At 37.0% G+C, this 16,823-nt stretch overlaps 1 protein-coding gene across 1 annotated transcript in view; it reads left to right on the forward strand.

Moving 5' to 3' along the window:
• Window positions 1-16,823, forward strand: part of MAN1A1 (mannosidase alpha class 1A member 1) — a 168,814-nt gene that overhangs the window by 133,883 nt on the left and 18,108 nt on the right. Inside the window, exons 7-9 of the mRNA XM_072765203.1 lie at window positions 7,354-7,477; window positions 9,403-9,496; window positions 16,390-16,505. Coding sequence (XP_072621304.1) covers window positions 7,354-7,477; window positions 9,403-9,496; window positions 16,390-16,505 — 334 coding nt within the window. The remainder of the gene's footprint in view (window positions 1-7,353; window positions 7,478-9,402; window positions 9,497-16,389; window positions 16,506-16,823) is intronic.

The following is a 16,823-nucleotide window of genomic DNA, read 5'->3' on the forward strand; positions in this document are numbered from 1 at the left end:
TTACTAGTTCCTTTCTTAATTGAGTTCAATAAAATATTTGACATCTAAAAAAACTTTAGTGTGTTTCCTATAGTGTGTGATGTTTGCATTGCACAGTATCTGGCACATGGAAAGCGCTGAATAAATTATGGTTAACTGGCTCAATCTTACTGGACTTTGGCAAGTTGTACCCCCAGAGTACTTATGTTTTAACCTGTTGAACAAAATCATTTAATATTATCCTCTTATACCGCAGAATTTCTGCCAAAAACTAACATTAGTTTTGGCATAATTGATAGTGAACTGCTCTTTCCAATAGTAATTGTTGTATAGCTTCAGCTGTGTCTTAAGACCAATGGTGCCAGGCTTTTAGCTTTCATGGGCCACATAAAATTGCCCTAATTATTATGAGGCTGGCTTTAGATTACCAATGTTTTCATTTTATCAAAAAACCAAAACAAAACAGTACCCTACCTATTAGCATCATTACTTTATTTAAAAAGGAAAACCTTAACATCACAAAACTAGGAAGGAAGTAAATTGGAATCAAAGATGATCATTTAAATAGAATAAAATTTAGCCTTCGTAATTGTTAACCACCCTGTTCTTCTTTTCCTCATTTCACCATATCTCAACTAGAAATCACAACTTCAGAATAATTCAATTATCAATTTCTGTGATAGAAAACTATCAGCCTAGAAAGGAAGTTTTTCTTAGATTGGCTATAAAAAGGCTTGTGTATGGTAATGCTAAATATAAGGATTATATTATTGAGCTATAAATTTAAGGGTAGGAGCCAATGACATAGACCTTTCATTATTTTTTTAATTTTATTAAGTGAAGCATGTGTTAAACACTTTTTGTTTCTTAGTACCAACTTAGACTTTGGGATTAGACTTTTAGTGTATAAAGCAGAATCTTTGTCTGTGAGGATCTTAGAATCTAGAAGGGAACAATCCTGGCCATTCTGGTTACAGAAAGAGACTGAAGAACAGAATTTGAAGAATTAAAAGCCTGGAATCTGTGCTGATTTCATTTATCTTGATCCATAGATGACCCATGGACCCATAGACCCATAGAATGAAAGTCAAATGGATAAACATAGCCAAATTTCACTGTAATCTCAGGTCTAAAGTCATGTCTTAGAGTGATGATATATGTTAAAGTAATGAAACAATTGTGTCTAAAATGTCTGACAAATTAATATCAATGAGTTACCATTTCTGAAGATGGAATACAGTATGCTCCTATTCCATCCTAAGGTTTATTAGAAAAGTGTCTGGATATAAATGCTTGTTTGTGGTTCCTCCTTCCTCAGTTTTAAAGGACTTAATGCAATGATTTATAGCAGATGAAATGCAGATATCCTAAGATTCTAGAGGCTACCAAATGTGGCAAGATATAATAGGTCCACACCATTAAGAAATAGCTCTATAAACAGTAGACATTTATGCCTCCAATACACATTCCCAAATCCATCCTCATTATCAGTTTAGACAATTAAATTAACATCTTCCAGTTGAAATCTATATAGACATGTTTGCATGAAAATTAGTTAGCTTTAAAAAAAAAAAAAGGTAGACTTACCCCCAAATTGTTTACAGTGGCAAAGAGTAAATGAAAAATAAATTGGTTTCAATGTCTATCAATAAATGTACATTTAAATAAATAGAATACAGTTGACTCTTGAACAACATAGGTTTGAACTGTGTGGGTCTATGTATGTGTGGAGCTTTTTCCAGTATATACAGTATAGTACTATAAATGTATTTTCTCCTCCTAATGGTTTTCTTGACATTTTCTTTTCTCTAGCTTACTTTATCATAAGAATACAGTATATAATACATATAACACACAAAATATGTATTAGTTGTTTATGTTATTGATAAGGCTTCCAGTCAATAGTACACTATTAGTATTTAAGTTACAGGAATCAAAAGTTATACATGGATTTTCAACAGCATAGTCAACACCCTTAACCCCTATATTGTTCAAGGGTCACCTCAATATCCATTCAGTCAAGTATCTTCACTCAACAACAATGTACATTGATCAGTATGGGAAATGTCCATGAAAAATATGATATACGCTTAAAAGAAGATGTAGAATATAATTCCTTTTTTTTTTCTTAATACAATAGAGTAAATGTGTGTGCATGCCCACAAATTTTAAATGCATTCTAATGCTTTCTAATCAGTACTACTAGTCTCTTCGGAGTGTTCCCCAAACTTAATAATAGGATATCCCAGTTTGCCCAATAACTAGGCAGAAACTGCACTCAACTTATTTGCAGTCTGTTGATAATGGCTAGCAAGGAAATCTTACCCAAAGGACAGCTGGAAAACAGAATTTTAGCATCTTTGGACCTGTGGAGCAGATTATTTATGGAATTAGAGAGGGCTTCTCACCATTTATATTTTTGCAAACCCCAACTTCTCCTCTAATCCTAGTAGATAGTTAAGTACAGGGACTGCAGTATTGTCAGAATAACTAAAATAATGAGTATTTAGTTTCAATTCTGTCTAAAATAACTACCCATAAGGCGAAGCAAGGTAGCTAATTTTAAAATATTATTTTAGCCATTGGTTCAAAAAATTAAGTGTGGAAATTCTTTAGAGATTTAACCCACATGCTGCTGTTCAGAAGCAGTAAACCATGGGTTGTGAATTAGTCAAATGGCTCCCCTCAGCACCATTTCCCTGTAGATGGCTCTTGGGGAAGTAGTCCTCCCCAGTGGAATCTTCTATAGTTGAGCTATAATAGAATCTTGACTCATCCTAGAATGCCAGCCCCTGAAATTATTAGTCCCACTCTCACTGAAGTCTCAGACTACAAACTTGAAAGATCAGCATTGTGTGAATCTGTTCAGGAAGGAGGCATTGGTAGTAAGTGAAGCTGAAATTGCTTAATCTCAAAATCAACTCACTTGGGAAATACAGTTAAAATGAAACAGTCGTTCATGAACTTTGTAATTATTCTTTCCTAATTTGTGCTAAAATCCAAAAGGAATAATATTGGATTATCTGCTCTTTTGAATTAAATATCCCTATGCGCCCCCTAATTTGCATATGTAAGTAAGGTTTTACCATAATATACAGAATGTGGGGAATTTTTTTCTCCCAAAACTTGTTAACTCCATAGCCCCAAGGAGTAACCTGTGTTTTGAACTTTGAACTTGAAAGGCGTTTGTTTACTGATCAGCTCTTCAGAAATTACTCAGACAAGAATCCTCAAGAAAATTGTTTATTGGCCCATTTCCCATTTTGCATAAAGAAGCAAGCAGCAAGAAAGAATAAACTGAAAATCATAGCGAATCAAGACTATATAACTGTTTAATGCTTTGTTTATATATTCATCTGACAATTTTTTAGAATTGTTTCAGTTCTGTAAATTCTTTATTTGTTGTGTTTGATTATGCTAACTGGCCAAACGTATTTCTTAATGATCCAAATTGTATCTGGACAGCGTCTATAACCTTTCATTGTGGGTACCTTGGTTTAAGATTATTTTGAAGGAATATACCATCAATCCTGAATAACTTTCCAGCTACTTGATTATTAGAAGCTCTAGGAGGAGGTAGCAGCTCTCCCATGAGATTTAAACATGAGTAGAATAGCAATGTTAGTAAGGTAATTCCTTTCTCTGGTGTTACTAACCATTCCTAGGAAAAGAAAAAAAAAGCATAATGCCCATTGCTAATCAGAGCTATGAGGTCAGTAAATAATTATATCTTCTTGTTTTTGAGTGTAGTAGGATGTGAAAGTATATTACTACTGCTAAAGAACTACGTTCAAGTTATATTCTCTAAAGCAACCAAATAGTATTTTTCATTTTCAAAAGAATCATAGTGACTCAGTCTTTTAAAGACATGTTTCTAGTTGCACTTGCCAAAATCAGTTATTTTTTGTTGTGATGTTTTATCTTCAAAGAATTATTACCTTTGTAGAATACTGAAAATTTAAATTAAAAGTTGAAAGATATGTATTAAATAATACTCCAATTTAAAATGGAAGAACTGAGGATTGGAGGAAACAGAAATAAGTGAAATTAGAGTGATACAAAAGTTTGAAGTTCTGCTTCAGGATCCTTTGAACCACACACTTGGCAGTTTCCCAAATCATGTTAATTGCCTTTTTGTGTATACATTTCCATATGCTGACTCATCATTTTGGCTTAAAAAGCAATCATTGTAACAAGACTGGGAATATTTAAATATTCTTCCCTTTTATGCCTGCCTGATGGAACTAATGGTTTCTGAACACGAACTGTTATTTTTAAAATATTTTTCTAAAGTATTAGTGTTTGTAAAATAAGTAAAGAAAAAATAAAGAACACCATGACTACCTTTAAAATATCATGATAACAGAACTGAAGTTGAAAACGATTTAAATCCCCTACTCTCTCAAATGAGATTGATCTTGACCCAGAGGTCTAGAAACCTTTAGCATTTGGTATCATGGGATGCCAAGGGCATCCTGACCCCCAGACCAAAGGAGCAGAACTCTGTTCTGTACTCACTTACCATCATTTTGATGTCAGATGCCCAGTGTCTGACTGTATCAGTTTAGAAATTAGAGCGACACAAATATATGGGTTCCTCAATAGACTTTTAGAATTTAGAGACAAAAAGACCGTAGGAATCATTCTATGAGTGTCCAAAACTGGTTCTGATTCACTGCACATGTGCCATGCAAACAGGTAGCCATTTCCCCTAATACACACGTAATTTAGCTGGCATGGCCTATGGCGTGTGCCCCAAGCCCTCCCCCAGACTAACCTCTAGTCATTGCAGCTTTGCCTAAGAAAAGGATAATGACCTTATTAAATATCTAGATATAACAGTGGCCTCTCTGACTTCTTGGAACCCTTCTCTCATTTCTGTTTGAGAGCTAGCACAACTATCGATCTTACACTTTTACTGAAATACATTAATTCTGTAGGTTGCAAAAATGGTAACCAAAGCCGTTCTTTCATATAAACATACCATGCATTCTCAACTCAGCTTTCTGTTAGCAGGATATATCCTTTGCTAGTGCATTTACTGTTCTTGCTCCCTATGTAATTAAACAGTGATAGAAAAGTATGCTGTTTTCCTTCTGATATGAATGGGTCCAAAGGAGAAAGAAAGAATACATATATAACCCTTTTAAATCTTAATTTTTTAATATATTGAAATTTTTTCCAGTGTATCTCTGGTTTTCTCTTAATTAACCACATTAATAGCAAGGAACAAATGCATGAATACAAAAGTAATTTGAATTTTATTTTGGTACATTATATTACTTGAGTTTCTCATCTCAGTGTGCCACCACACTCTCATACCCTGAATTGAAAAGAACTGGTCTTTGAAGATCTGGAAACTAGGTGGGTTCTTAGCACACCATCCTCTTCCTTTTCCAGGACAAAGTCATTCCCTCTTACTTTGGTATTGTGACTTTGATTTTAGTAGCTTCTCTAGAACATAGAAATTTTTAGTTTTGCCTAATTAGGTTTATTGACTTTGGTCAGTGAGAGAATGGTTGGAACAAAAAGAAATGTGTCTTGACAACAAATTGATGACCAATTACCATGTGCACTTGCCATATGTTAATAAAATTTGAAAGTAGTTGTTCATCCTATTTGGATGATTGGCTATTCCTTTCATCTAAGCCAACCATGAAAATAAATCCTGATTAACCTTCCCAGAATGGAAGAAATATAAGACATTTTTAAAGACAAATGAATATATGATTTTCAAATCTCCTTTATTTCTGTTTACTTTTTTATTATATTTACTACAAATCTATGTTTGAAGATAAACATCTAGGTTTTACTCTCAAAAGCAACAGAAGAAGAGTGAGGCCAATCTAGATTTTTAGAGACCAGTTGTCCTCGTTGTTTTCCTTTTCTTACACATTCCTGAGCAGAAGTTAGGACAGCTAAAAAGAGTTGTGAATGATCTAATGCATAAAACAAACAGGGAAGAAAATCTAGGGACACCCAGAGCAGTGTTCAAAGAGAGCCAACTTGGAAAGGGAAGAAAGTGAGAAATCCACAAGCCTCAAAGACCTGCCCCCAATTGATCCTTAGAGTCTTCTCTCCAGCCACCCTGCTTCCCTCCACTCAGCAGTATCAGGAGGTTCTTCTGGATCCTGGCTGTCCCTTCTGTGTACTCTCAATATCCAGATGCTCCCTCTCATCATTCTTCCCTCACTAATTCATATTCATTCTTCAACAATCAACTCAGGAGTCTGCTCCTTGCAGAAGCCTTCTGTGCCCTCCACCGTGTAGGATTACATGTCCTGGCCCTAGGTGCTCAGAGACCCTTTCACATGTTTACTTATCTTGGCACTTAACCATATTTAATTGGAATTATCTCTGCTTAGGGTACTCTCTCACATTGCACTATAAGTCTTTAAGAAAAGAGTGATTTGTTCATTATAATCATCCTTGGAACCCAGAGCCATGCAGGGTCCCTGGCAAATGAGAGGAATGCAATAAATGTGCATCTGAAATAAAACCAAAATGTTGGTTTTCAGCTTTCTGCAAGGGAACTTAGCAGTCAGATCCTTGACTTTATTCTTTATTTCAGTTATCACTTTAATTCCTGACGTTTTAAGTGGCTCTCCAAAAGTAAACTGAACCCAAGAGTATGACCGTGGCTCAAAAGCCACTTTATGTGTAGTTGTGTGTGTGGACGTGTAAAACCAACTCTTTAAAAACCATTTCTCTGTGATGAGGCAATAATTTTTGCAACTCATGCCTTTTGATCCCTTTCATATTTGAATCATATAGTTCTGTTAAAATTCTTGAACATAGATTAAATGGGTCACAGGATAAGTGAGTGCCCTGGATAATATACTTAGAAAATTGTGTGAAGGAAAACAAAAGAAAGCCTAGTAAGTGGAGAGAAGGCTTGACAGAGGGAATGAGTATATAACCAAGGAATCTTTGAAATTTATCTTATATCAAAGAAAAATTGTAAATATAATATGAATGTCTATAATAGTGCATGGACTCTCAGGCTGAAATTAATTAAAATATTGGAGGGCTTTATGGGGGATTTGGGGCAGGGGAGATGTGTGTTTTATATTCTATTTGGAATGGGTGTGCCTCTCTATATGGCACCTGTACTTTCCAAAGTATTTGTTCATCAACATCAAGCACATAGAAACTTTTTTCTGACTTATGTCAACACTGATTTTCAGTTTATAGGTAAGAGTCAAAGCCTGAAACCAGTAGCCAAAGACAACAATGCTGGACATTTTTTAATAACCAGAGTAGACTATTAGCTGAGATGCCATTATTTGGAACCGGTCTCTTTCACTTCTATTTAAACCTGCAAAAATCGGAATTGTTCTGACCCATAACTCTTCACTCTCTTCTCTTCTTTAGTGGAATTGGAAGGAACTGGCCCTGGGCCTCAGGAGGCAGCAGTATTTTGGCAGAATTTGGAACTCTGCATTTGGAGTTTCTCCACCTGAGCCACTTATCAGGAAACCCCATCTTTGCCGAAAAGGTGAGATCCCCCAATACACCTTGCACTGCAATGCTGTACTTAATGAGAAACAAATCCTCTCCTGGAAGATTTAGTAATATTAGATATGGAAAAGAATAACCAAGTTTAATAGAGTTCTTCAGGAAGTTTTGTTACATGCATTTCATTTTACCAAACTGTAACCCCGCAGTCTTTCCATGGCTCCGTCTAACTCAGCATGAGACAGTGTGGCGTACACATCTGATTCTCTAGACCTCGAGCAAGTCACTTTCCCTCTCTGATATTTTTTTTCCTGATCTAAAAATATATAGTGTTGTATGGACCATGTGAAAGACTTTTTAAACTCAAAGTATCATACAAATTCGAGTATAATACAAATTGAATCTGTTTCTAATTTTCAAGAAACAACCCATAGATATGTGAGTAAATCTATATTCCGCCCACCACTCTGCTCTCAGCTTTTGTCCCACTTGCAGTTCCTCTTCATAGCAAAATTCCCTGAGAGAATTGTCTCTGTTACCCGCTCTTCTTGTGTCCCCCACTCTTGAACACTTTCCAGCCAGGCTTTTCTGCCCACCACACCTGTCTCGGTGACCAGTGAGCTTTGTGTTGCCAGGTCCGGTGATCATTCTCAGCTCTCATTGTCCTCACCCTCTCAGCATCTGAAGCATGTGGTCACTTCCTTCTCCATGAGATGCTGCACAGGGCTGCAGGCGTACGGTACTACCCTGGTTTGCCTCCTTCCTCAGTGGAGTGCTCCTTTGCAGCCTTCTTTGTTGGTTCTTCCCCAATGCCCCAAGCTCTAAATATCACAAAGCCTCAGGACTCAAACTTGAGCCTCTTCTTTTTGTGGTCAGTCTCGACATGATTTCATTCAGTGTCATGGTTCCACATACTATTTATGTGCTGTTGACTCCAAATTTATCGTTGCAGTCCCAACCTGTCCCCCATTCTGTATCCAACCTTTCCACTAAGAGGTCTGATGACAGCTGCTGCTCAAAATGCCTCAGACTCAACCCCCAGACCTTTTTCTACTGCAGTCTTCACTATATTGATAAATTCCACCTCAGTTTACCCAGTAGCTCAGACCACAGATCTTGAGGTCATCCTGGTTCCTCTCTTTTTGGTAAACCTGAGGTTGACTCCATCAGGAAATGCTTTGGCTCTATCCTGTTACCCTGCTGCCACCCTTTCCCGGGACCCACCGTCTCTTGCCTGGACTCTGCTGTACCCACCTGAATCCCGCTTCCTCTCCTGTCCCCTTAAGTCACACCGATCCCGCAAAAACACAAAACTTCAGTGACTTCCCATCACATGTGGAATAAAATAAGCCCTCATTTTGGCCCATGAGGCTTTCATGATGTGGGCCGTGGCTATCTGTCTCCTCTCTGACATTTTCTCCTTTTCTTCCTTACCTCTAGCCTCAGCAGTCTTGCCAAACCTTCTCTCAGGGCACCTCTGCTTGCACCTCCCTCTGCCCCGGTTGCTCTTCCTCCAGCTTTCCACATGGTTATTCCTTTGCCTCTTTAAGTTTCTGCTCAAACCTCTCCCATCAGGCTCCCCTGACCTCCCTAAGAATGTAACCTCACAACCTCACATCACTTGTCCCACTGTTCTCTATAACCTTTTCATAGCATTTATCACCATCTGATATATTTATGTGCTTATTATCTGTCTCCTCCCACTAGAAAGTAAATTCCAAGAGGATAATGACTTTGTTTATCCACTGATAGATCCCCACTTCCTTCTGCAGCATGTGGCAGATCCGTGTGACCTATATTCACTTACTGCGAATATTCTTGTAAGCTGGTGGCAACCCTCGTAGTTCTAATTCTTTTAAATCAATCTTCTTCCCTAACATGGAGAAATGTAATGGAGAAAGAGCGGAGAATGGCACCAAAATTGTTTTGTAGATTTTCATAGTAACATTTCATTTTCTGTTGTAGGTAATGAATATTCGAACAGTACTGAACAACCTGGAAAAACCACAAGGCCTTTATCCTAACTATCTGAATCCCAGTAGTGGACAGTGGGGTCAATGTAAGTCAAAAGATTAGTATGGTTTTAGCTCTTTATGGTACCCAGCACTGTTCTAGTAACAGAGAGAAGGAACACAAAAAAAGCACAAATTGTTTTGGGGAATGTTTCAGGAAGAGGAAAGTGGGCATGGTTCCTTTAATAAACAGGCCTGTCGTGAGAGAGACTATAAATGTTACCATGGGTCTTGATTGTTTATTTTTCGTGCATAACTGTGAGCATGATGACATGTAAGCACATTTAAATTTTTAATCAAGAGGGGAAGATCTGGTCAGGTTGTTTGGGGATGTTAGCCCATAACAAGCTGGTCATGTGGATAGAAGGGAAAATTGTTCCTTTATGCTATTGGCTATCATAGTTTTGCACGGAGTAACTAGATCATTCTACTTCATAGCATTTTCTCTTTCTTCTTGGCTCCAAGATGAGAGAGGAACCCGAATCTTTAAGGGTTAGGAAATTGAAAGAGCAAACAGGATGTTTTCTTGACTTAATTTTAAGCCACCAGATAAAAGTTGCCTCCCAGGAGAATTATCTTCAGATTAGGAGAAAGTATTATACAAGGAGCCCTCACTTCAGATCCCTTAGGGACCTTAGGGATATGAAGATCCAGAGTAGTTGAAATAAATGTTCTCAGGTTGATTGGAAAAACAGTGGTAGATTAACCCAGCAACGGAGAGTCAAGTCCAGAATATTAAGTGAGGTGCCTGTCTGTGCTGGGGATATTAGCAATGCCTTGCAATTTTATTCTAATTTGAGTATTTTCTTTATATGTAACATTACATTCTTAGATGAACATGCCTCCCTGTTGCTTTAGAAGAAGTACTTTTCGTAAAGAATAATTTAATAGAAAAAAAATGTGCTAAAATCTATGTTTGTTGCCATTTAGCCAAGTGTGGTCTGCAGGTCGCTGGATAACCCTGAGACCATTCAGGGAGTCCACAAGGTCAAAGCTATTTTTACTTCTGCCTTTTTGCTGTGTTGATGTTTGCACTTCTGTTGCAAAAGCAGTGGTGGGTAAAACTACTGAAGCCACAGTGAGAACCTGGCAGGGGAGCCAGATAGTACTAATAATTGTATTCTTCGTTGACAATAAGAAATAAAAAGATGCCAGTTTCACTTATGAATATTTTTAATGAAAAAATTTATTGAGTCTAGTAGATCTCAACCATTGATTATGCTTCTTTGCTGTATAATAGGAAATAGTGTCTACCTCATAGAAAAGCACTTGTGTGATTGAGTCAAAAGCTGAGCCACTCACATACTGCTTCATGGATTAGCATTTTTGCTTAAAAGAACAACTGAACACCATCTTTGGTTATTCAGACTTGGGTAATTGGTACATGTTCTCAAAAACAAGCCTGCCAATTCAAAGAAAACTGACAGTATCTTTGCCAATGATAGAATTTTAATTTCTAAATGAAAATTAGAATTTTGAGAAATGTATATATGCTACCATGACCTTAATGCCTTTAACTAATACTTAAAGACTTTTCTAGGGCACCTGAGTGGCTCAGTTGGTTAAAGCATCTGACTCTTGATTTCAGCTCAGGTCATGATCTCTGGAGCATGAGGTGGAGCCCCATGTCGAGCTCCACACTGGTCATGGAGCCTACTCAAGACTCTCTCTCTCTCTCTCTCTCTTTCTCTGTCTCTCTCCTTCTTCCTCTGCCCTTCCCATCCTCTCTAGAAAAACTTTTCTGTTGAGATTAGTGTGATATTAACAAATGCAATTTATAGGAACCCCTGGGTGGCTCAGCAGTTGAGCGTCTGCCTTCGGCTCAGGGCGTGATCTGGAGTCCCGGGATCGAGTCCCACATCGAGCTCTCTGCAGGGAGCCTGCTTCTCCTCCTATCTATTCTCTGCCTCTCTCTCTCTCTCTCTCTCATGAATAAATAAAAATCTTTTTAAAAATGCAGTTTTTTATATTATGTACTGAACTATGTCACCGTTTGGAAGATCTGTATAATTCAGTGAACCAGTATTTTCCAAATGACCACTTCATGCTATTACAAAATCATGTGAGGAAAAAGATCCATGCAAAGTGCAAGATGGACCAATGGATTCTAATGTAACAGTATTCATTCTAATGTAACAACAAATTCATTGATGTGATTTCTAATTCCACATTACAACCAACCTTTAAGAAATTGTAACCTTTAAAAAACTATTTGTCAAGTTTTGTTTTAGTATCAGAAAAAAACATCCACAATTATCTGAAAAGGCTCTTTAAATACTTCCCTTTCCAACTGTGTAACAGTGTGAGGCTGAATTTTCTTCATGTATTTCCACCAAAATGATATATATCAATGGATTGAATATACAGATATGAAAACCCAGGTATCTTCGAGTACAGCAAAAATGTAAGATTTGCAAAACTGTAAATCAGTGTCAGTCTTTTAGCTAATCTTTTTAGTTTATAAAATATAACATGTTTATATGAAAAATGTGTTAACGTAATGCTTGTATTATTTTTTTAATTAATAAAATATTTTAATTCAATTTAAATATTTTAAATTTAATTTTCAATATGATAAATACTTATAGATATTACATAAACAAGTTATTTGGGGGCATTTATTCATTTTTAAGAGTGTAGAAGGTGCTCAGACTAAAAGTTTGAGAACTATTAGGGTATTTGAGAGAAAATAGTAGCTTTCTGAGTACAAGGACCAGATAAGATTCTCTGAAAGGACAGGCATTTTTAGCATTTTCCTTCTCATGAATGACTTTAAAAATTGAAAAAAATTCTCTGTGATTGACTGTTTTCTTCTTGTGACTTAGGATTTAGAAGTCACTGTGAAGAGGGACAAAAAAGTATCAGTTATACTGGAACTGGAAATCCAGTTTCGCCTTCTGGATTACCAATATGTTGTGTATTTGGCCATGTTTCCTGGTGCAGAGGGCCCTTTCTATTTGGATTGCACATGGGCCAATTTTATGATGGCCAACAAATAGGGTTGATGACTCTCATCATGATGTCTGCTCCTCCACCCTCAACCCCACCACCACCCTGTGTTCCAGCCACAAGGGAGACACTTATTTTTTCATTCTTTAGTTAAGGCCCATTGATCATATCTAGGTCTTAGTTTGTGCTGTTTCCTCAGCCCTTTTACCTCTCTTCTGACGCTGCCAAGGTCCAGCTGAATTGCTCTTTCTTCTAGGAAGACTCTCTTCTTCAAGACGGTGGTTGGCACCCATTCATCCTCTCCTCACCCTCGTCCTCCCTTGCCCCAATACTTTGGGTGCTTTCCTATCCTTACCTTTTTCAAAATGATTCATATACATCCCCATCTTCTAGGGATCCAAAATGTTTGAGGCCAGTGAATTTGTCTTAGTGACATTTGTTAACCTTACTCACTGTATCTTGCACTAGTAGGTGTTTACTTACTTGAATTTTGTGAGTATTCATGCACTCTGTATCCAATCTATCTTTCCTCCTCTGCTTTTAATAATGGTTCTGTTTATTCTCTGCTCCTCAGTTGTGGCTGAGAGGCAGCATCAGATCCTGGTAACTGATGATATAAAGAGATCTTGCAACTGTGGAAGCCAGATGTGGGACTCCGTGTCTATAGACAGAACAATTATCATTCTTCCTTGATTAATATAACAACATTAATATACATATAGTGTCACTAGCATCATTGGGGGAATGCTTTGAGAGGTTTAGGTTCAGATGAAATATACAAAATAATAAAAAATAAAGATACTGAGTTTTTAATCCTTTTTGTCTTGATTCTTTTGCTATTTGTTTTCTCTCTTAAGTATTAGGAATTCCTCTCGGGAAGGAAAGAGTAAACTGCCTTCTATAAAGAAGAGCATAATATTTGAGTGACTGCAATACACATTACCTTTGGAACCTTTGGGAATAAAAATACCATATATGTTCTTTGTAGAAGTAGGAGGTCCCTTCCTGCTGATAAAATCAGGCATGTTCTCTCCCACACCCACTAAATATTTACACAGGATTCTGTTGCCAACACAAATAGTCCTTCAGCCATAAGGAAGCATAGTGAGTGATATGCTAAGTTATCAAAAAGGCTTGCTCTTGTTCCTCCTCCATGTTCCTTTATTTTGATTCTTTCCAAATATGAAAAATTATAGGCAAGAAATAAAAATATAGAATATTAACCTGCATTCACCAAAATAAATTAAACCAAATGTATTATTATGTAACCCTTTTCCTTTTTTAAAGGAAATGCCCAAACTTGCTTCTTCCATCCATTATAGAATCATAACCCAAGGGGAAAGAAAATGAAGCTGCTTCTGGCTGTTAGCGTTCAATTCTCATTGCTTAACTCTGAAGGGCATGTCTGGATCACGGCCATCATTTCCTATTACTTCATTTAGTCCTTGTTGTTTTGACAGTAACCGGACAGTGATTTGCTTTACCATGCTCACTTGCATTTGTCTCCTGCAATCATGTTTATAACAACAGGGCTTGTTATTGATGAGATAGTACTTAGTGTATTTAGTTTGTAAATGTCAGAGGTTTCTGTGGTAATTTCTTGAGGAAATTGCAAAGGTCACTTCAAGCACTGCTGTTTTAAGAATCAAAATTATAAAACACTAATTTTACATTAAAATTAAAACCGTATATCTGGACTTTCTGCAATAATAAAAGTCACATATTTCACTACTTAAAAATATAGCCCTTCTCGCTTGAATGGGAATAGTCCTTTTTAAGGTTGACTTACGAGACTTTTCTTTGTTCATCAATTATTTGCTGAGTACCTACTTATATGCAGGCTACTTGGAAGAGCTGATGTGGACCAGGAAACATGATGGGTCTCCTGGATTGTGATCCTTCCAGATTGTGATCCTCTGGAGAGGATCAGACAAATCCTCTGGAGAAGACAGAGAAAAAATTCTATCATTTTAGGAAATTGCAGAGTATAGTAGACATGGGCTATCCCAAAGTGTATAATGAGGGAACCCAGTGAGTGGGGGTCAGGAAAAGCATCTTTGAGGAAGCAACATTTAATCCTAGATATAAAGTATGAGTAAGAATTACTAAATGAAAGGGAAAGGAGGCAGGGAATGTATATCATGCAGAGAGAACAAGGCCTTTAGAATTCCTGTGGTGGAAAGGAGCCTACTGGTTTTGAGGGACCAAAAGAAGAGCCATATGACAAGGGAACAGAGAGCAAATAGATCAGAACCGATAGTGATATAGGGAAGGTGGAGACCACACAGGGCCTCCCACTCTCCAAAGACCCAAGATTTGAGTCTCTGCCATTAAAGGCTTCCAATTCCGGAGGATCCAGTTCACATGTTAAAAGAGTTGCTCTGGCATAAATGAGGGAATAGATTGCAGTGGCATTGCCATTAGAACTTTGTGTGATGATGGAAATGTTCTAGATCTTCCCTGTCAGTGCAGTAACCAAGGGCCACTTGTAGCTCCTGAGCATTAGTATGGCCAAGGAACTGAATTGTGTTTATTTTATTTTAATTAATTAAATGTAAATAGCTACACAATATCAGAGTACAGAAGGCCAGATAATTGGCCACTGCAGACTCAGAAACAGGAGATACAGTAACTTCCACCAGGATTGGATTGGTGAGGACGCAGGAGTGGATAGATTCAAGAGATGTATAGGAGGTACAATTAGTAGGGTTCAGTAGCTCATTGGATATGGGGGCCAGGGAGAAAAGTAGTAAAAAATAACTCTCTAGTGTCTAACTTGCACAATTGGGAGGATGGTGGTGCCACTTGGTGAGACAGGGACCAATGGCAGAAGGTAAGATTGAGAAGGAAAAGAGAATGAATTCAGTTTTAACCTGTTCAATGTAGAGGCCCCACATAAAGCTCCGAGTGGAGTTGTTGGGCAAGTGTCAGGAGAAAATTGTCTTGATGGCTGTATAAAAACAGATTTACTTTTATATGGCAGAGTCAACAAAAGCCTTATTTGTAAAAAAAAAAAAAAAAAAAACATGAAATTCACTTTGAATTATGAAACTTAAAATACGGATTTCCAGAATCAAGCTGTCTTATTAGTGCTCAAATTCTCCATGAATTCTAGGGATGATATTTCAAATAGATTATGTCTCTGCTTTCGTAGGTAGATGTGCTTTAAAAATTGAAGTATTGATTCAAGCAGTAGGCAAAAGAATACGTTTAGTGTTACATGGTAGAGAGCAAGCAGTTACAAGTGTGAGATCCCGAGTGGGCTATGGTGTCAGGTGGCCCTTATCAGTGTTGTGATCTCCTTTAGCCTCACTCATCATTCTTTTTTTTTTTTTTTCACTTTTAATGAGGATGCCTACCCTATAAACTCCAAGGTTGTTGGCACTATATGTCATGGATCTGGTATAATAAATAACAGTGGAGGAGGATTGTAGGAATAGAGTATTAGGAAGGATATGTCCCGCCCCATCTTCTTTCTTCCTGGCCTCTCCCGAAAGGATCTTGACCCTACAGATTGATAACACTAGAAAACTCATCAAATAATAATAGTAATCATAAAAAGCTGAGGAGCTTCTTGTTTTATTGCAAGCCAATTCTTTTTAAGGTTTGTTAAGACTTACAGTATTTGACGTAGTTTATGTTATTGAGAGCTAAAGCAATTAAAAACTTGTATAAATATATACTGTGAAACATTTTAATTTGGTGGTTTTAACTAGAGAACTGATTTTTGGAATTACAGTTGATTATATATTTTTTATCTCTGTGATGACAAAACTACCCTGGTAATTATTTAGAGTATAACACATTAGTTAATAGCACATCTGCTCATTTCAGAATATCTTTCTGAAAACAAGAGATTTGTTGGAATTTAAATGTAATGTTGAGTTGCAGTTGACGTAGGGTTTTTGCATCCTAGTTGTTAATGTGATTTTGCTGCATTATCTGAATTAAAGCCTCAATCACTCTGAAATTCATTTTCCTCTCTTTGCAGATCATGTATCAGTTGGAGGGCTTGGAGACAGCTTTTATGAATATTTGCTAAAGGCGTGGTTAATGTCTGACAAGACAGATCTAGAAGCTAAGAAGATGTATTTTGATGCTGTTCAGGTAAACCCAATATTTAAATCATCTTTGCCATTAAACTAACATACAACTTGCAATATTAATCAGTATTAATCAGTACTCTGGGAAACAAAGTACTATATAAGTGAGTTACAAAATATTTCCAGTTAGGCTGAGTTCAGTGTCTGCTAATATAATTATAACAATAGTAATCCCACTTGATGTGTTTAGTTCTAACAGGGCAGTTGAAGTGTTTTATGTGGTTCACATCTCAGTAATGATTCACATACCTGAAAAAGAGGTATTTTTCTTTGAAGGAGTAGGAATTCCATGCTTAGAGTCACAATTATAACCATAGGGAGG

Source organism: Vulpes vulpes, chromosome 1, assembly GCF_048418805.1.
Source record: "Vulpes vulpes isolate BD-2025 chromosome 1, VulVul3, whole genome shotgun sequence".
NCBI classification, from domain to species: Eukaryota; Metazoa; Chordata; class Mammalia; order Carnivora; family Canidae; genus Vulpes; species Vulpes vulpes.